Source organism: Dipteris shenzhenensis, chromosome 9 (genome assembly GCF_047967505.1).
Source record: "Dipteris shenzhenensis isolate YYH24624 ecotype China chromosome 9, Dip_SZ_1.0, whole genome shotgun sequence".
In the NCBI taxonomy this organism is placed as follows: Eukaryota; Viridiplantae; Streptophyta; class Polypodiopsida; order Gleicheniales; family Dipteridaceae; genus Dipteris; species Dipteris shenzhenensis.
The window spans coordinates 2,056,467-2,083,109 of NC_141604.1; the positions used below are offsets into that span (position 1 = coordinate 2,056,467).

At 42.8% G+C, this 26,643-nt stretch overlaps 1 protein-coding gene across 2 annotated transcripts; it reads right to left on the reverse strand.

The window, feature by feature from the left end:
• Positions 1 to 8,847: 8,847 nt before the first annotated feature.
• On the reverse strand, positions 8,848 to 24,956 carry FMN/FHY (riboflavin kinase/FMN hydrolase). 2 transcript variants are annotated; one of them, XM_087378934.1, is made up of 10 exons: positions 24,635 to 24,956; positions 15,302 to 15,488; positions 15,036 to 15,166; positions 14,818 to 14,887; positions 14,611 to 14,676; positions 14,266 to 14,426; positions 12,376 to 12,471; positions 12,078 to 12,229; positions 9,435 to 9,518; positions 8,848 to 9,295 (listed from the first exon to the last, which is right to left on the reverse strand). In XM_087378934.1, the coding sequence occupies exons 1-10, from the start codon at positions 24,840 to 24,842 to the stop codon at positions 9,149 to 9,151; spliced, it is 1,302 nt and encodes a 433-aa protein (XP_087235060.1). In that variant the 5' UTR covers positions 24,843 to 24,956; the 3' UTR covers positions 8,848 to 9,148. The 2 variants fall into 2 exon arrangements, with proteins under 2 accessions (XP_087235060.1, XP_087235061.1); XM_087378935.1 differs by having other exon boundaries at positions 15,141 to 15,166; positions 24,635 to 24,955.
• Positions 24,957 to 26,643: the final 1,687 nt, after the last annotated feature.

Here is a 26,643-nt window from a genome sequence, read left to right on the forward strand (position 1 = left end):
TATCTAAGAAAACTAGTTTCTCAATGATCCTACATAATGCATGCAATGTACAAATAATGGGATCTCAAGAATTGCTTTGAAGTTTTTATCTACTTTATCTATGTTGGGTGCTCTTTTCCACCATTTAGAATCTAAGACATGTGCTGGTTCGTTGTAGTACAAGCTACCCCCTTTGCTTATATATTGAATAGACACTTTAGTGTCTTCAGGTCACCTACCATATGCCATTCAATTTGAAAATCACCCTTCCCTGGAACATGAAGATGATGTCCTTGGACTTGACTCTTTATAATTGATGGTATATCTATTTGATGAAATACCCAGTAAAGTATTGCATGGTCCTCAGTCTTTACCTATCATTTAAAACCATAGGTTTGCAAGACATGTTATATAAAATTTATAACATCTTGAGCAAAGACTAATTTGGAAGCCAATAGTTTACATACCTCAAATGAGCCCAACCACCATATGTACTTTTCCAATTGGACACTGATGTACTTTGAGCTAGACTTTGTGATCGATTGATCGAGTGCTTGATTAATCAAAGTGATAGAAACTCTATCTTTTTTCCTTGACAATTTCACACTCATCTAGCTTCACAACAAACTTCAAAACTCCTTTACATTCTTCAAATGTGATACTATAGAACTCAACCATTAGTCTCTGCAGCAGCTATTCAAGATCTATAAAAATATTATTCCAAGCATTATATGTAGCGCTTCCCTTTTTACTTTTGTATACACTTTCGATATGAAAGTACTATCCAATGAACTTATCAATTTCTTGGTTGAGAAGTCCTTGTTCCTTCCACACTTGTGCCGGTGTTGGTAATACCACACGTTTTATCCATTCATCTTTTAATGTAGATGACACAACTTTAAAAATTGAAACATAATCTTTTCTGCTCACTCTGCTCACATCAAGAGCCTCTTGAATTTTAGTGACATCATCTCTACTTTTTGATACAAAGTATTCAAGAACTTCACATTTTACCTTCTTAATTTTGTTTTCCTCAATCATGTTCTTTGCAACAACAACAGTGGAGACTAAAACTTTCATTTTTTTTATGGGAATTAAATTAGGATCAACGTTTTCTTTCTGAGGTCTCAAAATTTCCCTGCAACAAGTACACTTTGCAATATCAAAGATTTTTTTGGAAGAAAGACACACATATACATATACAATGTCTAAACAAGATGTGCTCTTACCTTGCTTTCTGTACTCTGCGCTTACATCCTCCAGTGCCAACTTTCGACTCCGCAATGTTTCGAATTCTCTTGCTTCGTTGTCTATCTCCAAGAACCGTTCTCTTCATTCTTGCTCTTCATAGCTCATTCTTTGTCTTTGAATGCTCTTCGACTTCCCTCTACAGCTACTTTTTCAAGTCTGAATTTATTGACATTTCTTGCACCTTCTCCATTCTTTCTTGGACATACAATGTCTTGTACATTTTCACAATTGAAGGTTGAGTCAAAATGTATCCATACAATCCATTGTTCGGATCACCCACAAACCTCAAGAGTGTTGTCGTATTGGAAAATAGAGGGCTCAAATTTCTCAATGGGCATTTTGGGTAAATCTATCCGTCACACCATAAGTCGATATGCTGGGAGCCTGCTCTACTCATGTTTTCCTTTCGCTCAGCATTTACAAGCGGACCCTTTCCTCTTTTCTGTAGTGGTGCATATTGTTCTTCCAAATCAATGTGCAAATGGTGTAGTCTCTTCTTTTGAGGTTCTTCTTCAGCAGTATGGTTGCACGCAACCATTCCCTATGATCTTCTGAAACTTCTAATGAAAGGCTTATTGATATTGTTGAACATGCCTCCCTTGGCACCCTCCCTATGACCTTCAGGAACCTCTAATAAGAAGTCTTGCTAGCAAGCCACTGATCCATGCTACACAATACTAAACGATATTGTCAAAGAGAAAACACCACCTTGAAGAAAGCCTTGAAGGAACATAATGGATAAGGTTGTGTCATTGCTTTAGATGTCTTCTTGCACAATGAAGAAATGACAAAACTTAAATACACCTTTCTCTCCCCAAGAACTACGGAGACTAGAATTGTGCACAAAATAGCTAGACAAAATAAGGAACCATTGGCTCTAATACCATGTTAGAGAAAATATAGAAATGGAAAGAAAGAAACACAAACACAAAGAAAGAGGAAACCTCAAGGTGATGTACAAAATATACATTATGCTCCACATGAGGAAGATGGGTGTATATATAAGTAAGAGGATAAGAGCACAGATCCCATACCCAAGTGAAGCAATTTACATCTCAATGTGGTAGACCACAATACATTATCCTTAAGGATCCAATGACAATTATAATAACAAGATAGAAATGATAATGATGCCAATTTTGGCAATGATTGCAATATCATGTTATATCTATGCTCTTTAAAATGTAAGCATGGCACTAGTTTGTTGAGAAAAGAGTTGAAGGTGGGAGAACTGAGGATGGAGATGAGGAGACAAGTGTCACACACTAGGATACTATACAATATGCTTACTTCTTTCAATGTGGTGTCAAAGCACCAAATCTAGCTCTTGTCTACCTTGTCCCTTGATAACTAAGATCATTTAGCTATTTTACAAGCTATAGGTTCCTGTATTGGTTTTGACCTAGTAACTACTAAATTGTTGGTTTGTCCCTAGCACCTACTATGCACTCTGATACCATACCTAGCACCTACTACACACTAATTTGCACACTAGAATGCTATACAATATGCGTACTTCTTTCAACGTGGTGTCAAAGAACCAAGGCTAGCTCATTTACCTTGTCCCTTCATAACTAAAATCATTAAGCTATTTTACATGCTATAGGTGCTCGTTGTTGGGTTCGACCTAGCATTCGACCTAGCATCTACTACGATCTCATTTTGTTGAAGATTCTAGTGTTTGTAGCTCCTTGAATAGATTTCTCCTTCTATATTATGCTAGCTTGAAAGTTTCCAATTTGAAGTCATGGGAGGAATCGTACATCTACCGATGTTTCTAGATTTTCTCCATCAATCAATGTATGTCTTACTAGTTTGTGAAAATCTATGTATATCCATTGTCTCACTATCTCAAAAATGTGTGTCTTTGAGGATCTCATGAGGTGGTCTTTGAATAAGGTTTGAGCTTGGGCTTGTAGATCTCAAACAAAAATGGTAATGGGAGGTGGCTTTTGTGTTATGTTCCAAAGTTTGCCTTCACATCACCCACAGTCATGGTTTGAGAGAAGAGGTCTCCATAGTATGAAGCTTCCGTGAATCATTTTGACTTGTGGGCTCTTAGGAGTATCACATGAAAACCAAAGTAAAGGATTCTTGTGAAGACTTCAAGCTCTTTCATGAGCAACTGATGTGACTCAATACAATAGTAATTTCATTCTAGTCAATTAACAAAGCTACAACCATAATGGCTTTGTCTAGATGAAAGGAAGGTCATTTTAGAGACCTTTCAACCTATTAGAGTCATGCTTATGGTCTTCTATAGGTAAGAAGATCTCATTCAACAAGCTCATTTGCTAAAGTATAGAAACTATTGTAGATACTTCACCAAGTCAAGCCCAAGACTAGGGATATTTGAACCTTCAAACGCATTTTGAGGCTTTTCAAAGGCATATTCAAGTATTAAAAAGGTTGTGAGAAGCTCATGTGGAAGAAAACAAAAGGGGAATATTTCAAAATTGGTATGTTTTGCATCTATATTTTTCCCAAGCATTTGCAAGTCCATTGTGGCATATAGGTAAAAAAGTTCCAAACTTCCAAAAGGCATCTCTTCTTTTACTCATGTGAAACCGATTAAAGAGCATAGCTTACAGTATAAGGGGAATCTATCAATCCATTAAAATTTGGAAATCTATAGGGAAGTGGAATTGAATATTCATCAGCCAACAGCCATGATGATGGTATGTCAAATATGATGCCATAGTTTTCTTAGATGGTAATACTAAACTAGATGACAATAATTTCGGTACATGGAAATTCAAAATGAAAAACTTAGTTATTTTGAAAAATCTTTGGGGCATTATGAATGGCACAATTATACCTTTGGCTATCAATGTGGATGACCAAGCTGAATGGGATGAGAAAGCAGATCAAGTTGTGTAAATAATTAAGGTTAATGTTAAGAACAAAATCATTCCCATTACTTGTTACAAGAAGAGTCCAGTGGATGGATGGAAAGCATTAGATAGTCGCTTTGCAACCAAGAATATTTCTAGAGTTCTCTTGCTTGAGAACAAGTTGAATATTGCCAAAAGAAGTTCATTAAACACTTAGGTTGAAAGATTTTGCTTATCGACTAGAAGAAATGCCTTGAAAGGGTGATAGCACTAGATTAGCATAGATTGTCTTAAATGGTCTTAGCAAAGAATGACCATTCCAACTGCCATGGTACAAGGGTGAATCCCCAAACATTTGAGATGGCACTGACATGTTGATGTAAAAACAGAGCTATAGAGGAGAATCAAGTAAAAATAAGGGTCATAAGCAAGAATTTGTAGCAAGAGGCTGCAGTTCTGAAAGAAGAAAAGGGTAGTTCAATGCCCAAAGAGCCCTCAACCTCTAACAAAAGGTAAGCAACAATTTAAGTAATAGACAAAACTCACATCAAAGTTCAACCTTTGATAAAGAGAAACATCAGATTGAATCAAACAATCATCAAAAGTTAAATCAAAGTTCATCTAGACAACAAAATATGTAGAACATGCCTAGTGGAACTTGGAACAAGAAACGCTAGGACGAACAACAAGTTCAATAACAATTGCAATAGTATGAACATTAGTGGAACCTCACCAAGGAGACCTAGCAAGTGCAATTATTGTGGTGTATGCCATAAAAAGAAAAGAGATCAATCACAAGGACAAGAATCCAAACAAAGTGGAAACGATGCCAGTGCAAATAATTAAAGTACTCAAAAGCAGCAAAATTTATAGTCCATACAAGACAATCACAAAGATGATCCTCAATTGCTAGTTCATCAGCTACAACCGTTAATATGACTAGTCACAGAGAATGATTCTCTCATATTTAAAAAAAACATCTCCATAGGAACATGTATCCTTTGTAAACAGATAATGGTAGAGGCTGAAGGGTTAGTGCCAATAAAAAATCATTCATGCCAAACAAGAGTGATTAATGATGTTTTGCATGTGGTAAATCTCACTCGGAACCTATTATCAATTGGTCAAGTGATTGACCTAGCTAAAATGTCTTGTTCAACAAAAGAGGAGTCTTCATCAAAGGACAATCATGCATACTACTTGTTGCAAAAGATAACGAATTGTTTAATCTACTCACTCCTAGGCTTTCATGGCAAGAAAATGTTACAATCATAATTCTGCCAGTATGCATTGGCATCCGATTTACAAAAGTTTTATTTCCATGAAAAGCAGCCTATTCATTGTCTTATGAGGTTTGTCAATCATGGTGCATGGGAAAGCACTGCATAGGAAATAGTGCATACATCTTTCTTAGCCAGATTTAAGAACCACATGTCCTCAAAATCAGTCACATGATGGTGCATACTACATCACTTTTGTTTATTATTATACAAGGAAAATTTGGGTATATGTCATGAAAGAAAAATCTAAAGCATTTGACTACTTTCAAGCTCTCAAATCTTTGGTGGTGGAGAAAGAAACCAACAAATATATCAAGATTCTGAGGTATGACAATGATGGTGAGCATACTTCACATCAAAATTATGATTTTTATAAATATCATGGGATATAGATTCATAGCCCGATATACATCATCTCAAAATGGTATCACAGGACAAAAAGGATGGTGATCACAAATGTGCCTATCACATGATGACTAAGAAAGACATGTTACAATCCTCCTAGTCATGCAACACTGCAATTCACCTAATCGGAGTTCCAAAACTATTTTGCATAACATGACTCCAAAACAGGCTTTTTAGTGAGAAAAAGCCAAGAATTAGCACACAGACCATCCTTGGCTCACCCAAGTGCTCCATGAATTGAGAAGAAAGCTTGATGCAAAATCTCAGAAGGTGTTCTCACTGGTTATAGTTATGAAAGCCAATAGATGATGAGATACAAAGAAAAGATAGCCAATAATCAACAGAGTTGTTGTGGGCAAATTAACCAGCTACCATGAGTAGCCCAAAGTGGTACAAATGCCTACTCCACTCCCATATGAACTCTTCAAACAAATTCAATATACAATGCCAACAAGTGGTGGAGAATCAAGTGTGAGAACTCAAGTTCTAAATCAAATGCACAGTTCCAAATCAAGTGGCTACACATGCAAATAGAGGAACAAAAAAAAACTCCACATAGATGGACATACACTAGAAACTTTGCTTACATGGCAAAGGTAATGGAAATCGACAATCATCAATTATAGAGATTTTCACAAGACCCACAATACGAAGCAATAATAGATGAAGAATGCCATAATAGATTACCAAGCATGGACAGTAGTAGAATTTTCTCAAGACAAAAATAGAATTGGATGGAAGTGGGTTGCTTCAATAATAAAAATGACAATAGTCCACAAAGTGATTGCCATAGCTCGACACTACAATTTGCCTATTTACCAAATGGATGCTAAGAATGCTTTTTAGAATGGCTACATATATGAGGAGATTCACATGGATCAACTCGAAGGCTATATGATTCTTAGGAGAGAACATTTGAATGCAAGTTGTTAAAGTCCCTTGATGTGTGTGTGTTGTATAGTATCCTAGTGGGGCCAACTACCTTCTCTCTTTGAGCCTTCATGTGGATACAATTTAACAAGCTTCTCTTCTACAAATGAGCCAAGCCCATACCATTGATTTAAATGTGGATCAACCCCCTTTGCAATCAAAGCCCATCCAAGTTCCTTCCAAATAATAACCCTTTGAGGTCAATGTGTTACCACATACAAGCTTTAGGTTTGGACAAATAAAATTAATAATCCTACCTTGCCACTACCAAATGCTTAAATACTCTCTAAACCCCTCTATCATAAACCAAAGAGAAATGTGTCCTCCAATGTATACTTTATCACATCAAAAGTTACCATATTGACCTTAGGTTTGGACAAATAAAATTAAAAATCCTAGCTTGCTACTACAATACTCTTCTCAAAAATTCATTTCTCCGCAATTTGCAATTTCTATCAATATAGGTACCTTGGAAGGGACAATTAACCATAACAATAATAGAATAGATGCAAATTGTTCATCATAAAAACGATTAAAACAATCAAGTGGCCCTTTAACACGGATTATCTAAAAGTATCTACTACAAAATCATATTTATGTTCTTGGTCTTGAATGATGGTATCTCTTAGCAAGGACCCCGGATGCTATTAAAGAATGCACTTAATCAAATCGGCAATCCAAATAGAAAATTACAAATTCACCATCCGAATGAGAAAGTACCCCTTTAAAGGTGATTCTCCCAAGTGTGGAATCAATAGGGCAAGCAAAAAGCCTAATGTAAGCATGAAATTAGAAAAGGGCCAATGTGCTTTGTTGAATTCCACAACCCACCAAACTTTACACAATATTGTGACGATTACAAAAAGTTTTGGGGTTCTCACTAAAGTAGCACTTGCTATTTCCTCATCTCCTAATCCCAAATGAGAGAATCGTGTTGTTGATGGAGCAATGCTTCAACGACCTTTCAACTCGGCTTCACTACAGAGAGATCAAGCATAGGTATGGCAATAGGAGTGAGCCTGAGGAGCAACTCAAGTAGGCAACATACTAGACCTTCAAAAGTGCATTTACAGGTTTGGGGTAGATGTCTCCTTTATGTGCATTGGGCCGAAAGGTGGGCAATAGGGCCCATCATGCCCTTTGAATACCACCGTACAAATACAAAGTATATACCTAGATGAATCCAAGAACATTCCCGAACTCATTCTCTAAAAACTCACCGTACAAATACAAAGTACCCTCCTTCCAAGACCCCCTCAAAGACATAAAAATCTGAGCTTGTAGCACAAGATCCCACTCACAGACGAGCCATGTTCTATCTTCCCTCCTACTCATGAGCTGTACCATCGTGAGTTGGAACTTGCACAGGCTCTAAGACGATGTGCAACAATAGCCACATCATCCGATAGTGTGCCAAAACATGCCAAGAATTGGAAGGGGACTGTAGAGGGATGTCATTGACAAGTCTTCTCAAGCTTGTCCCTTTCAAGGTGATGACAAAAATAAGGTGAGGCAACAATGTCTCCTAAGCCTCCTTAGAATGCCCATCATGTCTTCCATCCACACACTAGCTATTCAATGTTAAGTCTTGACATTTGTGAAACTTCACCTCTATCAATGTGTTTTTGTAACAAGCAATCACTCGTATGAGTGTCAAGCTATGTTTCAATCGCTTGTCCTTAGACCAAATACATATGCCTTGCTCGCATTTTATTTTGACTCAGCAAAGTTGCTCCCCTTACAAAACCATTTAACTGAAGTTCAAATAATCCGCATATGAGACCTTCTCCCAAGACCCCATCCCATCCCCATCAAGCTTCTCAAGGTCCATACCCGCACCCCACCCCCATCCTAGCCTTTGCACATGCCTACTACTAAAGACCCATACCCGCACCCCATCCCCATCTTACCCTTGCACATGTGTCGTACTTCAGCTAAAGATCCCATCAAGACCTCCCAAAGACATTTCCAGGTTCTCTAAACATGGAATGACAGGCTTTAGGACATTTTATTGGGTCACAGTCAGATCCAATAAACATTCCCTTACGGCTTCTCAGGCTTCCCAAACATTAATGGAAGGCTTCAGTACTCATTACAAGCTCATGGATAATCATTCAAGCTGCAACACTCTAACAACATATTGGGCCTCATAAAACTTAGTCAGCCACTAATACATGAGGTTTAAATCAATCCAATAAGAGAAGTGCAAAGAGAGACGACTCCAGCTGTTATGCACGGTTCCAAAATGGTTATGCAGGCCAGTATTCTGGAGCATGGTTTTAGCCCCACCTTGCCAGCTAAAGCATATTTCCTCAGTGCAACCTTTCGTCTATAATCACTGAATTCAGTCTAGAGACTCTTTTTTGCGATTCACTTATTGTGTACAGGAGAAGTCAAACAAAGAATAAGTGAATAGACTGTAATTAGCTATAAAGACCAAGACACCATACAAGCACATGTGCATGAAGATTAATCTTCTGCTTCTTTTGGTAGTGAAGCAGTCAAAAAGGGCTCATTTTGGTAAGTTGAGAAAGGAGTGACATCAAGGGCATCCTTGGCAATACGACCATCTTCATGTATTCTTTCCACCAGCGCTTCTAAAGAAGGAAAATTTGCCTGCAAAGGAAAACCAACAAGTTGGGGAAAACATAAAATGAATAATTCTCGAATAGCTGTCAAATGTTTTATTGAACTTCACTGCTCCTGCCCAAACCATGCTAAATGACAGAAACTAAAGAACCACAACACTAGGTACCTCTGGACGGATGTAGCCAACCACAACCAAACGCAGCTCCTCCCCATAGAAGTCCTCAGAAAACTCGTGAAGCAACCAAGGTTCCTGTAAGTCAGCCTTGAGTTATTGGGAGCAAATGTTCTTCAGAAATCATATAAACAAAAAGAGAAGCATTCAAGACGAAACCAAAAAATAATAATGAAAGGTGACCATCTTAAACACCATTTTAACCAAGCCCAAAAATGAATTTTTGTACATACGATTCCCACGCTCCACCCACATCAAAAGAGAATTCTTTCTAGCCCCTCCCCCACCTCGTCTGCTCCTGAGGCCCGTCCCCTGTCCTGCAGCCTTTCTCACCGCTCATAGCACTAGAGGCAGAGGGGAGATTAGAGAAGTTGATATGCTTGGGCACGCGAGTGTTTTGCAGGCCTGGGAGTCCATATCATAGTTACCAGGGAACTTACCCACTCAGCCCCTTCCTCTCCCTTCTAAGCCACTTTGCATATTATATCCTCTAGCCTCTATGATCTATAGTGATCTGCAATTCTCTGGCTTAAAGCTTTAAAGTTGATGCACATTGCAATTTGCATTGATGTTTATTTCAGTTTCCCAAGGATTTTGTGTCTGAAAAAGTCTAAAGCTAAAAGGGAAAGCTTAGAGCTGCTACATCTGTTTATTCTTAGCATATCTTGGTATGTTTCCATGTGATTTGATGACGTGTCATGACGTGGTGTTACCGTTCCCGTTCCCTCTTCCCGATATGTTCCCATTCCAACCCCCCACGTTCCCGAAGCCTTCCCGTTCCCTGGTGGTAACTATGGTCCGTATGGACAGACTGCCACCATTTCAGTATAGCCTTGAAGCTCCATCCACTACGATGAACCAAGTCTTCAGAGAGGACCTCCTACAGCTTCACACGTACACCACCTGGCTAGCACCTCACAGGCCTCAGGTAAAACTCAGCTTCTACGGAGACCACTGCCTGCCTTGAAGGAGGAGTTTACCAATCTCCCGGGCTATATTTAGAAGGTAAACGGAAACTAGAGCAAATCACTTGATTCAATAAGCAAGCAAAAATGGGAGCAGTCATGTTTGATGTATCTTGTTTCAAGTCCCAAAAGCTAGTGTGCAAGGAAGTGCAAGAAAGGGGTTCAAAATGCTGGTTTTGGTAGGCCGGAACCAAACACAGTGAAGAAAGGGCGGTTCAAAAGTTCTGATGGGCAGGAACCATCCCTTGATTCCCTTCCAGTTAACCCTTCAAGAACTAGCCGTCCCAATATGAAGTTTAAGCATGTCATCTCTCACATATTCGAACGTAAAGACCAAGCCAGGTCTTGACAGCAAGGAGATTGGAGAGATTTGGCTTAACGTCTCAATCTCCTCGACCCAAATCTATGCTCGTGAGGAGTGAAGAGGATGGCCAAAAAATTTACGTCATTGTTCAAAAGAAGGATCATTTCCTCTTTGTTCTTGGCAATGAAAGCTCTCTCCTAGCCACTTGTAAGCCAATCTAGTTTGTATACCAAAGAGAAGCCCTTGCTCCTCCTGAAAAGGCTTGCATTGCCAAGATTTACAATCCTCTATCATACCATTGGACCATCGGTTTAAGGGATAGTTTTTATGGAAGGTTTCATAGTGGATCTTATCGTCTTGGGAATGACTGGCATACAGCACTATGGAGGGTGTTTGTAATGAACACAACTTTGGCTCCCAAAGAGGGGTTCAGAAACATATGCCAAAAGATTGTGTAGATTCACGTTGTAAACGTGATATAGACCATGGTGTAAGCAAACCTAATATGATAGTTATACAAGCAAAGCAGGTAGAAAATCTATAGATATAGCAAAAGCTAGGTAGGCATGATCAGCTCCAGGTGGGAGGGCGCAGAGATGGAAGATGTGTAATACAAAAGGCAAGGGCAGGGGACCCCATGTGGCTGCGATCTACAATGTCACCTCTTCCAATTAGGAAGGACTGAAATGCTTTGAGAACGGCCTCATCCATCTTGTTCTTGACAACCAAACCAAAGTGGTGTGCCTTAACTAGTCATATTTACGTGCTCATCTGCAAAGGACCGATCTACATCTGTGTCCCTTGATTGTATGTCCAGTAGCGTGAGAGTCAATATGTCAACCGCACACTAGACCAAAATGAATCTGGTGTCCTCGTCTTTTTAACACCTTGATAATGCACAAGAAGTCAAATTCATAAGACCTCCATCATCCTGCATCAAATTCCAGAATGATAACTGCCATGTGTACCGATGTGCTATTTGCAGTCCTCAATCAGCTCGGGCAGTGTATCTCGATCTGCTATTTGCAGCCCTCCATCAGCTCTGGTGAGTCTTCTCTATAAATGTGTACGAGGCAAGGAAGAATACTGTTTAAATTTACAAAAATTCCCAGCTTGAGGGCTTGCATTGATGGTCCTGTGGTTGAAGCATTTCACAGCAAAAAGCACAAACAAAAAGTACTCCCCTGCCCAAGTCAACCCCTTCGTTTCAGTCCAAAAGACCAGGTTAGCATCTTCTTAAAATATAATCACCCACTTAACCTCAACGAAGTACTCTCTCCAAAAAATATCGCATATCCTTAAGACAAGAAAGCCTCACAAATCAAGCTTTCTTTAAGATATTTCAACTATTCTAAGGAATTCACTTACAACTGTTTTTTCGGAGTTTTCAAAGTAAGGATTCCATCCCACACTCATCACCATCTTGAAAACCCCTCGATTTGAAAGGCCAGCCCACCCTAAATATATGCCGCACACATGGTCAGCAAGAGCCCTTGAGAATGCTGCAGTTGGCAGATTAGCTGCAAGGTCAGAAACAATACCAATATTAGCAGCATCATGGCAAAAATTTCCCAAAAAAACAGAAAAGACAAAGACTTTTTTTTTGACTTAGTTATGTAGGCGGGACCAAAAAGACAAGAATTGTTATTTACTTACATGAACATACCAGTTGGTATTCCAAGAACCTTGGAACCACGGCCAAATCCCTTGATGACTGGACCACCCACATACCATGGCTCAATTGGAAGAGCATTACACACCCCTGCATAATTTATGCCCATAAGAGAATGTTAATCAGCCCAACCACGTAAAAACACAGAGAACCCTCATAATCAACATGAAGAGAGAAGAAAAAATATCAACTAATCAGATCTCAAGCCTTTATACTTTTTTCTAATATGCAACCTGATGTCTAGTATATCTTTTTTCTAATATGCAAGCTGCTATTCTACTGTCAAGTATGTTAAATGTGGAGGCTTATGGATGCAGCAGGAAGAGACAAAACACCTTGCCAAAAAACTATGCATTCACACATTCCATAAGAAATGTCTGGTTAGCATTCTATATTCGTAACTTCAGGTAGGCATGCAAGGGTCTTTTGCACAAGGTTCCATCATCTCTCTTTAGATTGTATCCACTCATTTAATCTTCGTTTTATGTTAATTAATAGATTGGAAAAGTTCGGCAAAGAGGTTTGATTTGACAACCTCCCTTGCAAATCAGGTGCTTAGCTTGCTAGAAGGTGAGTAAATAGTAGTGGACTATGAATCCTTATGAAACACCTTAGTCTAAGACTATCAGCTCTTTGGTTATCTTACGTGTGGCCTAAGTCTACAGATAGACCCAGCTATGGATACGACAAACAGTCTAAGCAACTTATGATAAGAGTGCCAGGAATTGCAATATGTGGTATGAGAGTACCGAGAAGTGCCATATGGACTACCAGTACATAACAATTGTGCTACAATGTGCAAATGGCAGACATATGGGGTAATTTTGAAAGATCTCACAGAATTCAAAGCCATAGAATGTCCTCCATAGGCTTGAGAATTTAATTGAAACAGGCTTGTCATCATTAAAGTTCAGTATTTCAAAACCTCTTTCAACTTTTGATTGAATGACGCAAACAATGTTCAAGCCTCATCCGCAAGTGTGGTTCTCTTAGATGACAATCCTCACTTTTCCCAAAACAATCAGTAAAATGAGTAGGCATTTGTGGCTCTCAAGCAAACCACTATACTTGTCAAGGCAATTCTTCATAAGTTGTAAAAGTAGAATATAACCTTGTCAAGGTCAGCAGATTGTCAATTGAAGATCCCAGACAGACCACAAGAGTGGGGATACTGGTGGACATTTACTAAGCAAGTGGAATACGTTTGACAAACCTCCTGACAAAAGTCAAGACAAATGTATAGCACTTGGGAACTGAAGAAAGCCATTACTGTACCATCTTGCTTGGCCACTGCACAACAAGACAAGGACAGTGTCCATTAGTGAAATGTTGCAGTAGGATGGCACATCTGATTACATCTGATGGTCAGAAGTTGACTGGAAAGGAGCTCCATTATTCATTCTATGTCATAGACAGTCTCAGCATATGTGAGCAATAAAGGCTCATTGTGGAAGGCAACCAGGTTGCTTCATCCCCAGAGATTCTGGATCGGCACTTCAAACAACTGAACAAATCTTTTCGCCAATCAGGATAGAAAGAACATGCGCCTTAACATTGCTGGCACATTCAACAAGTTTGCATGCACATCTTGTAAAAAGATGATTAGGTCCAAGAAGACAACTAGATTGTCTATCAATTAACCGTAACCTGTTTGCAATGTCCCACAAATGAAAGGCCGAATTTCCTTTGGTTTTACAAAGCTCAAGCCAATAAATTTGTCAGATTCTCTAGCTCAAACCTCTTTAATACTCTAAAAAGCCTAGTTAATGATTTGAATTCAATCTTTCCCCAAACCTGCTTCCACTTAAAATATTTGTCTATCTTGTCTAGCAAGGAATATGGAACTAAAGCGGACAGTAACAGCAAAGGTTTTAATCCACTTACAATCTTCAAAACCAGGCAATCCCCAGATCTCAGGTTTGAAATCCAGGAGAGAACTCAGCTCATAATCTGCTGCACTGTATTGACCACAAGCATCCTTTTTTGGTAGGGAGGGGACAGCCACAACCTGCATTCCAGCTGCTTTCCCTGCTAATACACCAGGTCTGCAGGTAAAGAGAATACGTAAATTCTAGAATCAGCAAGTCCAGTTTATGATATTATAAGAGAAATCCACATTAACCAGATAAAAGCTACGTGTATACGATCAAAATCAGTTCAGAACAGACAACTTTAACCAAAAAGCACATGGTAATGCCTTTCAAAACTGACAATAGAGCTACAGCTTACGGTGAATCTTCAATGACAAGACAAGTCTCAGGTTCTGCCCCCAGTAGCTTGGCCGCTTTTATGTATCTGTAGAGGATAGGATGAAATATGTACACAAAATCAATGTGACAAGCTCAGAGACATTGCAAACAAGGCATACATGAAATCTCCACATAAAAGAACCTTCGCATTGGTCAATTTTTGGTGCAAGAACGAGGAAATTCTCACATTTCTGGGGCAGGCTTCCCCTGTTTTACCTCGTCACCACCGACTATCACTGTAAAAGACTCTCTCCATCCTGAATGACAAGCCAATATTATTTCACAGTAAACAGTGCCATTAAACTACTTGATTGTCTGACACCATCACAATGAAACAAATAGAGACAAGCTAGCGTTTCAAAATGGTCCTGAGAAATACATAGTGCATGAGAAGGAATAATCAACCAGGCTGATATGCAAACTTTGCAAGTATATTGGCTCTCGGTGAATTGGAGGCCAAAGCAATGGGGATCCCATGGGCATGTAAATGTTTGATGAGGCGGTTAGCACCTGGAAGAGGTCGAGCCATAGACCATCTACAAGCCAAGGAATCCAATTAGAAAGGGCTGATCTGATGAGATTGATTGACTACATGTGGAAGAAATATTTCCAATATAGATAAGCAATTTCACAATACAAGTTCAGCAATCATACACAAGCATATACTTTACCTTTCCTCATACATAGGTGCACTTAATGCTAGAAACTCTTCTGGTGTGCATGGTAACCCATAGTCTTCCACTAATATACTAGCAGACTCTAGAAGAGGTTTCCCAAGTCGTTTATCCAATCCTGTTGAGTCCCATTGCTTCCCAAATTTTGAGAACAGAATTCTGTTAACTTCGTCCACGACCCTCTCTATAAGAAGCAATTAAAAAGGTGTTAAAAGTAATGCCCAATAGAACATATATAGGCCAGAACTGCTTTGCTTTATCATTTAAACACCTTTCAGAAATCTCAGTTCTGTTAAAGCAACAGAAAAGACAATACAGATAATATTTGCACCATGAGACCAAGCAACAATGAGTGTGTGTACATGCATATGTATGGCTGGATGCATATGCGTGTATGTATCTACATGGATGCGTGACGTATGTATGCATGCATGCATCAAAAAACGTACATTATTTTGTGATTCTGTGCCCGCACACAATTTTGTCTTGTTACGGTCACTACCTAAATTACATTTTCTGGCCCTAAATGTTGGAATATAAGGGTCAATGTCCCACCTGTTAGCCTCCCAATGAGGAGTAAGGGGATTGAGAGAGGCTGCCATGTGGGCAGCAATCGTACATGCTTCTTGACTTAGTTTTAGGGCACCATTGACCACCAAACACAACTGAGATGGTTGTCCTACAGGGCCTGGACAGGACAGCTATAGGCGCCTGTAGAGGGCTTATTTATAGGCTGGAGTGGTCAGCAATACAGCATGTACTAGTCGGCAATACGGCAGCAAGTACAGGTCAGTTGGGGACGGCAGTACTGCCAGCACTGGTCAGCTTTACTATGCATTGAGTACAGACTGCAGTCAGCAGTCCTGCAGTGGGATCAGGCCAGTGATCATGGCAGGGTCGGCCAATGGCAGAAGAATATGCATAGATGAGTCTGTGGATCTGATCGGCCAGACTGAGGGCTTCTTACCCTATATAAAGGTCCATTTGTGGGCAGTAAGGTTAGTCCAGCAAGCGACTGATTGGGGCCTTCTGCGTGCAGATCACCACCCAGGTGGAGAGCAGCAGTAAAGCCCATGAGCATAGATAGCAGGTAGGGCTCCCTTGAGCAGCTACCGAAGCCTGACAGGAGGCACACGGCAGCTAGATGGAGCTGAGCTCGGGATATTGAGGCACTCTGCAGATGCCCCACATGTGACAGGATACAGACAACATCTGCTTGAGCCGGGGGCAATCCACAACTTGATCATTTATGATGGTCTTCAAAGATGGCCATCATTTGGAAGACTCACTTGCTTCCCACATGGTGGTGGGTACATTGGACTCTACAGATGCCCCGCATGTGACAGGATATGGACGACATTTGCTTGAGCTGGGGGCAATCCAACAACTTATATGATGGTCTTCAGAGATGGCCATCATCTGGAAGACTCACTTGCTTCCCACATGGAGGTGGGTCTAGTACAGTGGACTATCTACTAGACCCACTAGACTGTCTCACGGATACACGATTTTGACATACACCCCCCCCACTTGGAGCTGACCACTCATTCTTGGCCTTCCATATCTCTACCACTATGCAAGCCACACGGAGAGCTCCCCCCATGCCTGCATGCATCCAAATCCACTTTGACCGTGCCCTTGACCCCGTGTATGCAAGTCACTTAGCCAGGGAGCTCCCGGCTGTACTTGGAGATGATATAGACCTCGCCAGCACCTCCTACACCCTTGTCTCTGCAGTACAGGACATTGCTACCACATCCTTTCCCACGAACCGAACCATGTGGATCCAAGATGGAAGATGCCTTAAAACCCTTGGTTCGAAGACGAGTGCAGAGAGGCGAGAGCCCACCTGACACAAGAGCGGGCTTTGGATCATCTGGCATCACCTCAAGCACAAACGATCTTTCAACAATTGACACGTTGTAAGAGGCGGGCCTTCCTCACACATAGGATGGACGAGATTGTCACATCTCTTTGAGGAGGAGACCCGACCACTGGATGAGGGTTTCTATCGGAGGGGAAGCCACCTATTCCCATCACCGACCTAGATGTGTGGCACACGTATGCATGTTCCCTCTATGATGCCCACATGCAGACGCCACCAGATATGTCATCTATGCCCAAGCCCACCAGTTGTCACTTGTTCACCACACAAAGTGTACGGGCTGCATGTCATCGATTACACAATCAGAGAGTGTAGGACCATGAGGGCCTACGGACTGAGCACTTTGCACATGGAGAGGAGGTCCTAGCACCAGTCCTAGCACACATGTTCAAGGGTTGTGTGCCACGGCTTCCCACCTGCTTGGAGCACTACCACTATTGTACCGATCCACAAAGCCGGGGACCCTATGGAGACTCGGAACTACCGTACCCTCATGATTGGCCACACTCTCGCCAAGATCTATGGATCAGTTTTAGAGAGGGAACTTGGCAGTCACATAGAGGCTCGGGGGTAGCGAGCACTAGGGCAGGCAGGATTTCGGAGAGAGCATTCTACCCTAGATCACATTTTCACTCTGAGGGCTATCATTGAGGAGGCAAGGTCTAGACTCCAGAAGGTCTACACATGCTTTGTAGACTTTCGGAAGGCTTTTGACACAATCCCACAGTCCTGCATGATCATGAGACTCCAAGAGCTGTAGATTCCAGAGACGCTGATATGGGAAGCGATGAGCCTATATGAGTCAGTCAAAGGCAGAGTTTGTGCCCCAGGTGGTCTATCAAATTAGGTCAAGAGTACGATGGGAGTGAAGCAGGGCTGCCTACTCTCACCGACCCTCTTCGGACTTTACATTGATGAGATCACTTCCTTTATAGACTACCTAGGAGGCAAAGGATCACTACTGATACAGATATTGCTATACGCTGATGACATAGTCCTTATCTCATCCTCAGCAGAGGGGCTGCAGAGACATTTGGAGGTCCTAGAGGTGTTCTGTAGAGAGAGAGACCTGGCCGTCAACCTTGGGAAGGCCAAGGTTATAGTCTTCAACACCTCACATGCAGTGCTTCGTCAGCACACGCGATTGAGGTCCGGCCTATCACAGCTTTCCTCAGAGGAGACCGCCCAAGACGAGCGGTCACTCTGAACATAGCTCAGCGAGGTTCAAAGGTCGAGGAGATCACGTCCCCCTCCGCCACCACAACATGAGACGACCAGACAGACACAAATCCGAGATATTTTCACCACACTGCTGGGTTTCGGATTCTGAATTCCAACTCCAGCTCTCATCCTACTTCAAATAGCACATGTTATGATATGATATGATTGTTGGAAAGGTCACCTCCCCATCTGTAAGCCCCGGGCCCCCATATGAGGAGAGCATGGGGGAGGGAGACCAAGGGCAAGATGTGCCCAAGAGAAAAGAAAGAGAGGGGGCTGCCACATGGGCAGCACCTCACATCAAAGAAGAGAGAGATCATGTACCTAGAGGCATCAAAGTGGCTGCAACACATGTTGCCTTTGTGCAGGGGAGATGGCAGGGGCAGCATGCCTTGGATCTGCCCTGGCGAGAGTATTCTGATGAGCAGCAAGATGGCAGGGTATCCCAGGGTACAGAAGCCTACATGGCGAGCGACTTGGCAAGGTTTGTGGGCATGCACAAGGCCTGCAACATGCTCTGGAAACGGCGCAATGAAGACAGGTGTGCAGCAGCAGGGTTGGCCTGTGAAGATAGGCTGGTTGGGCTGGGTATAGCCAGCCAACTAGGCCCGGTTATGGGCTGGCCAATGGACTGGCCCCTGCATAAGCATATGGGCATGGCCCTGCCCTTAAATAGGGCTGGGCTGGCTGGTCGGCTGGCCAACCAGGTCCGCCAGCACACAGTCCTAGAGAAATGCCAACAGCCCAATAAATAGGGGCCTGCGGGGTCGGTTTTTTGGCAGACTGGTCGGCCAGATCCAGGGTGCTGGCCGGTCATTTTGGGGATCCCATGCCGTCACATCACATATTTCTTGCCTCATGGTGCACCCCCTTATGCCAGAAGCAGACCACTCATATATCCTTTGACGTGACCTTTCCCTACCCTTTACAAGATTTCCACAAGCCTGCCTTCTCCACATGCTATCAATATGACTTTGTTCATTCACTTGACCAAATATATGGAAATTTTTTGAAGCAGATGGATGAGCAACCAGACATAGATGCCAAAGCTCTTCCTCTCGCTAGCACAATCCACATTGTAACACAATACTCCTCATACACAATTCAAAACCTGGGAAAGTCAACTGAAAGGTCTATACATTAGATTAAGTATTAACATTTAATGCAACTGAAGAAATGACACTTCTTGCCCACCATAAACAAGAACTCTTTCTTTATAACAACAATTCCAAAAAAGTTTGGATGAGATTGCTGGAGAAAAGGTCACCATGTTTATCAGGGATCCTAGCCTCTAGAAAGCTTATGCAGATACACTCTAAGATGTTCCTAACCAACCCATGCCCGGCTAGAGGACATCCCTCACCCCACCATATCCACGCTCTTCACGACAGCCCATCTAAAAGAAACAATCCAGAAATTCCAAGATGGCAAAGGCAAGGATCAGGAGGGCCTCCAAGTGGCACTCCTAACCCATGGGTGGGGTACTTGCCCCAATCATAGCCAAGCTGCCCAATGAAGCTTTTTACACAAGCCTTCCGACTTCTTGGACACATGGACCACAAACAGGATCATAAACATTTACAAGGCACGGGATATCGTGCCAAGGTATACGGGTCAGCCTCTCGGGATACACATTAGCGAGCAGGTTGAGAGTATGGACTTGTGTGCAATGAGACAAGTAGGTTTTATACAAGATCGCTGCACATTGGACCACATCTTCACACTGAGCCATCATAGAGGAGCCCAAATTCTGGAAAAAGAGAGTACACTGCTGCTTTGTAGACTTTTGGAAGGCATTCAACTCTATACCCCAAGCTCAACTTATCGCACATTGGACCACATCTTCACCCTGAGAGCGATCATACAGGAGGTCAAACTCTGGAAAAAGAGACTATGTTGCTGCCTTATAGACTTTTGGAAGGCATTCGTGTTGGAATGGTCACCTCCCCATCGGTAAGCCCCCATATGAGGAGAGCGTGGGGGAGGGAGACCTAGGGCAGAAGATGCCCAGAGAAGAGAGGGGGGAGGCTGCCACATGGGCAGCACACAGGCTGTCATGTAGGCAGCCAGCTAAGGTAACACACCTGTAGTCAAGGTGGCTGCAACAAATGGCGCCAACAACAGGAGCAGATGGCGAGGCATTCAGCATCAGGATCTGGCCTGGAAGAGGTGGATCTGGAACAGCAGACATGGCGGGGTGTCCCAGGTAAAAGACGCGATGATGTCAGCAATAGTACGGACGTGTACGGGAAGGACATGGTGCCGGCAAAGGGCTGCAGCATGGTGGGGGTCTGTGGGCAGGTGTACAGCCTGCAATAGGGTCTCCAGCAGCAGCAAATGGGGCCGCTAGTGGGCAGTGGCATGCCTTATATAGGGCTGGGCCCTTGCCTTAATTGGAGGGCCAAAGGCCCTAGAAGTTTGGGCCAAAGGGCCCCGGTTTTAGAGCCCTTAAAGGGCTGGACCAGCAGCAGACTGGTCGGCCAGTATGAAGCTGACTGGTCGGTTTTTATGACAGGCACCTGGGCCTATAAAAGGAGGGCCTCCAGCCCTCATAAATCATCCAACATCCAGCAAGTTCAGGAGCAGACAGGAGCAGCTAGAAGCCACTCCCTTGGGCCTCACACTGGGGGTGAAGGAGATTGGAAGGTGTGCTGCAGACTGAGTTCCCTAGAGGCTGGACCTTGGCTGTCTTCTAGGGCAGCAAGGTGTTGTGATCATCATACCTTCTAGAGCAGCCATTCACAAGCAGGTTGAAGCAGTGGAACAGCTATCTTGGGGCCTACATTCAGGAGGACCAAGGGGACCTGTGTGCTGCAGACAAAGCTTGGCAGGGGCTACCCACCTAGGCTGATTCACAGGCAGTAAGGTGGAGAAGAACACACTAGACGGAAAGTCTACAGACGCTCGAGGTGGAGCACGCGGGCTCGAGTCTAGAGATAGCCAGCAGATAGGAGAAGTACCTTGTGGTAAGATCAGAGGAACACACCATTGGTGGGACTCTGGATCTATCTCTTTTGTATTGAGTCCATAGCTTTGGATGGAAATATTTTATTTTGGTGGTTTCTCTATCTGGCTGGTTCATTGTCTATTGATGAGTCTGCACATCTATTTTATGCACATAAGTTAAGAAGTTTGTGATTCCACATCCACACGCACGCTCTGTGAGCTCCTGAGCATTACTATAAGTCTTCCGCTGTGCGTACCCTCTGTTGGGTCATTTCTAACAATTTGACTCTATGCCTCAAGCTCGACTTATTGCACGACTTGGGCCCTGGATGTTGCACATGATGTCATGTGGACAATCATGGCTCTATATGAGAGGGTTACATGCAGAGCCCCATATAGGAAATGTCTAAGGAGGTGAACAGCACCATTGGGGCGAAACAAGGTTGCCCCCTCTCCCCCACCCTCTTAGGAGGGTACATCGATGAGGAGATGGCCTCCTTAGCGGACACACTTAGAGGTCAAGGATAGATCCTAGCAGGGTCAATCATACCCATCATCTTCATACAGCAAGATGTGGTGCTGATATCAAACATTGCATAAGGGTTAGAGATGCGTCTAACAGCTCTTGAGTCATTTTGTGAGGGCAGCGATACGAAGGTCAACCTAAGTAAAACCAAGGTTATGATCTTCAACACTAATGATGCTCAGCTCCAATAGGGGAGCTTTCACACCTGTGGAGGAGCCGGTAGAGATAGTTAGGTCGGTGTTTTCTCTTGTTAAAACTGACACATCAAGAGACTCATCAGATCATACGGGACAACGTATACATCCATAGTCATGGATAGTCCCCTATATGTGCACGCGACCAAGATAGCCTTCTACAGAGCACTTTCTTCACTTGAGTGAGGATGGGCCCATCTAGATTTGAGGCACCAGGATACCAACAAAATCCACTTGTCCCATGCAGTAAGGATTACCATGGGGGAGCTCAAGATTTCAACCCACCAATTCTAGATCAAGGCAAAATGCCAGCTTGCAGCCACATGACACCATAGAGATTTGAGAACATGCACTCTCTACTACAAACGAGGAAGAGACCAAGGAGCATGTCTTGCTGAGATGCCCTAGATAGTACAAGATCTGGGAAGGTATCACAGCCTCTTCACGTATCGATACACAGACACGAGCAGAGACTACCCAGACCACAGATACGCCACACTCTTCGTACATGAGGTCACCCAACTCAGACTCAAGAAACCCATATGGATCACAGTATCAGTCAGCAGGGGATCACAACTTCTTTACAGGAGAAGATATATCATATGACCAGGAGACACCGAGATTGAGACCTTGACTTTCACCCAGACCAGGTCAACAGGAAACTAGATGCAAGCCCTACGAGCACTCGTCCCATTTAAGGTATCATCATTGTGGCATGTCAACATAGGCTGCCCCGCATTGCCAGACCAGTATCTCCCACGCACAGTACCCAAGGATGCCAGCGACATATCTTGGACACATCCCACAAACACAAGGACTCTTGAGGGGACCCTAGTCGGCCAAAGCTTCGACTACTCATGATCGGCACAGGACTAGACACCACATGACAGGTGCTCCTTCAACACTCAAAGCTCTGTCCTGTCCATGTTGATGCTAATCCTAGTTTTCATCTCATCTCATCATCAGTAGGCTTCGGGAGGTACGCTAGACACCCGCTATTTTCCCATGAAAGTGGGGGTGATCTCATGTCGTATTCAGTTTCCTTTCCTACGCTTTTTTGGCCCTCAGCAGCGTTTATAAATCTTCCTTTATTTTTCCTTCTCTCGTCTGCCCTCCCCCCCGGCCCAAGTTTCAAGTTTTAGCAGTTTCAGACTTCAATGCAGGGTTCTGCCGTTTCATGCAGAGGGGTCCCGTTTCTGGAATCATTTCATCCATCTCTAGAAATGTTTCAACAAGCCGAAATGCATTTTCTGGTCACGATGAATTAACGTCAGTGTCTTATTTCTTGGGCTTTGCCGTTGCCAGGATTACCCTTCCCATTGGCCTTGCCTTTGCCCAAAGCAACAAAGGCCTTTTCATCACCACCTCCAACCATCTCCCTAGCTTCCTCCTACAGGAGCAATGGCTTGTTTTGCCCTTTGGTTGTTACAGTGGCAACCAACCCTCAGAAGCTTGTGGCTACATTTCAGTATGTACCCATCTTCAGCCTTACTGCATTCCGTAGATGGAGTATCCTGGAGGAGTGCCTACTGCTGTTATTGCACCCTTCCGTTGGAAAATCTGAACAAGCTTTCCATTCTACCTGATTAAAATTACATCATCACACTGATTACCAATCTGCGACGATAAGTTAATTTCCAATTCCAAACAATACGATCTACTCTCTCCAAAACTGCGGCTAACACAGTGGAATTTGTTTCAGTTATCTCAAGAAAAATTATACCTCAATACAGAGAAAGATCTCAAATATTATCACAGGGTTTCAGCCACTGTTATCTCCCCTTAAATTTGGCATTTGTCAACTAAATCATGATCGTCATTAATCGGCTGACATTCGAGGAAAATATCAGGAGTAATTCGAGGGCTTTGTCACATCAAATGGTCTTCAACGCCAAATGACACCGACGTTCTTCCAAATCAAAAGGTAAAGCAACGTTTGTACGTTTCCTGATCCGTTCACCGAAGTGACAACTTGAAAGACCATCACTTCGAAAAGGTATATAGCAAAACGAAGATGAGAGCAGCTGCAGTATATCACAGTAGTGAAATGCCTCTTACGGCCTACTGCACGTACTTTACTTTGGAATCAATGTACAACTTTTGAAAGCTATTAGACTGCGAACACCAACATTTTCGTTTTCTATATTCATGACATGACATCATTCTTGTGTCCTGCCATGTAATATTCAATCATTGGCATGTCTTCAAGTTTCTCCCACTTCTAGCATTTAGGTACTATTCTTGTCGCCTTCTTAAAACATCAAAGCTCCGAACATTCGGGACAGTGTTATGACAATCGGGTTAAGCTTCCCCGCACAATTTTGGAGCGTTTCCGATCGTAATTGGATCAATGCTAACCTTGTATACTAACAACACCCTTTCCCCTCGACAGACCTCGGCCATCCGCCAGCCCACAAACTAAGAAAGAGCCCTTAAAAGGCGGCACAGCCTATCAACGTTCCGGCTTACAGCCCTGTAAGTGACAGAAAGGGTAAACGTGGGCAATGCCCGGCCCAAAGGAACCCAAAGAGGCAGACATGGGTGTGCAACGAGAATACCTGTGTCGAGGAGGGTACCATCGAGGTCAAGGATGACATGAGAGAGGTGCTTGGAGACACGGAAGCCATGAATGGGTGCAGACATTCTTGTGAGGTGCGGGAGGTGGAGGGAGGGGGGGGGGGGGAGGGGAGTAGAGAAACGGGAGCAAGGGAGTGAAGAAGGTGAAAGACCGATGGCGATCCACCTGCTCTTAAAAGAGAGGATCATAGCCAATGTCCCAATAATCGGCCCACTCACAAGACAAAGATGAAGTCATCAAGGAATCAGCAAAAGGCAACCAACACCCAAACCACTACCACTACCACTCCCAACCCCCACATCTTGGAAGTGCAATTGCAGACCCTTATTTTATTCTCTCTTCCCATTTGCTTTAGCTCACTCATAGGGAAGCTAGTAGGGAAGCAAGCATGTAGGGATCTCAAAAGATCCTATCGCATTATCCCCATTGCATGATTGTTTTATCAAACAATATAAGCACATAACTCGTTATTATGCATGTGTGTGGTGTATGCGTTATGTGATGTTATGTATGTTTGTGTATATGTGCCTCCATGTTCGTTTATGCACGTGTGTGTACACACGCTATTCGACTTCGGGGGAGACGCTATATTACAGTGACAGCAAACAACAAGCTACCTCCTGAACTAATCAAATTGAGCACCAACAGCGCTTTATTATTGATTTCCTTTCTCGATGGGCCAGCCCTCATTAGATCCAGAGCCATTGTGTGATCATGTGTGTGTGTGTGCGCGCGCGCACACACCCCCTACCTATGTGTGTGTTGTATACATGCATGTGTGTGTTTGTGTTTGCACTCACGTGTGTGTACGTGTGCGCACCCCGTGCCTATATGTGCATGTGCATGCATACTTTTATGTATGGTGTATGCATGTGCATGCACAAGTGCACATGCACGTGTCTGTGTATGTGTATGTGTATGTGTATGTGTATGTGTATGTGTATGTGTATGTGTATGTGTATGTATATATGTATGTATGTGTGTGAGCATGCAGCCACACATAATTTCACCAATAAAAAGTAGGTGTGAGCATACATGTGTGTGCTTTTATGTGTGTAAGTGTGTTGTGTACGTGTATGCATGTGTATATGTGGGCCAGTTGTAGTCAAAGAGCCAAACGGTGGCAATCCAGGAGCTAATAGTAGTCCAAGAGTCCAAGCGTGGTAGTCCAAGAGCCAGTGGTAGTCTAAGAGTACAAGGGTGGGAATCCTAGAGCTTGTGGTAATTTATGTGTTCGTAAAAGTCCAAGATTCCAAGGGTGGTAATCCAAGAGGTATGATAGTCCAAGAGTCCAAGGGTGGCATGTGGTAACATTTCCTAAGCCCTTCTCCTCCAAGCTACCACATGTCAAAAATCACCCTTGTTTTTTTTTGTTCGTGGGTAATAATAGAATAAATTGTGGTGTTCATGCATGTACACAAGCATTTGTGCATGTGTGCATATGTGCTTGCATACCTTTATGTATACATGTGTGTAAGAGAGAGGGAGAAAGTGAGAGAAAGAAATCCATGATGATGACAATGATGATGATGATGATAATGTGCCTACATGCATGCGTGTGTGCGCATGCATGTGTGTGCGGGGGGGCAGGAGAGAGAGAGAGAGAGAGAGAGAGAGAGAGAGAGAGAGAGAGAGAAGCACAACCCTCTAGGTAATACTATCTTCTATCACCCAAGCACAAATTATCTATATGATGGTCCTATAAGCATTAGGATAGCATAACTATATATGGTTATGCAAGTAGTATAGGAGTTGATCGTATTCTACGACCCAATTATCTAGGGCTAAATCACCGTTTCATTATGAATGTTAGATGCCCCTACCAATCAACCTTCCAAGTTTTCTCCTTCTATCGCGATCCTTTTCCTTCTTAAGGAAAAAAGATTCTTACACAAAACAGGTCCATAAGCATGCATCTTAAAAGAATCATAAATGCCCAACAATTGTCATGTGCGGATAGAATTGAACTAGGGAAGAAAGACCCCTTTG

Bases quoted from the DNA above. Each gene is read 5' to 3' on its own strand.
- FMN/FHY (XM_087378934.1), bottom strand. From the start codon at position 24,842: ATGATCCTCTCTTTTAAGAGCAGGTGGATCGCCATCGGTCTTTCACCT. The intron at 15,167-15,301 runs GTAAAGTATATG...CTTGGCTTGTAG, and splicing joins GCACCTATGTATGAGGAAAG to ATGGTCTATGGCTCGACCTC. The intron at 12,472-14,265 runs GTAAGTGGATTA...TAAATTATGCAG, and splicing joins ATTGCCTGGTTTTGAAGATT to GGGTGTGTAATGCTCTTCCA.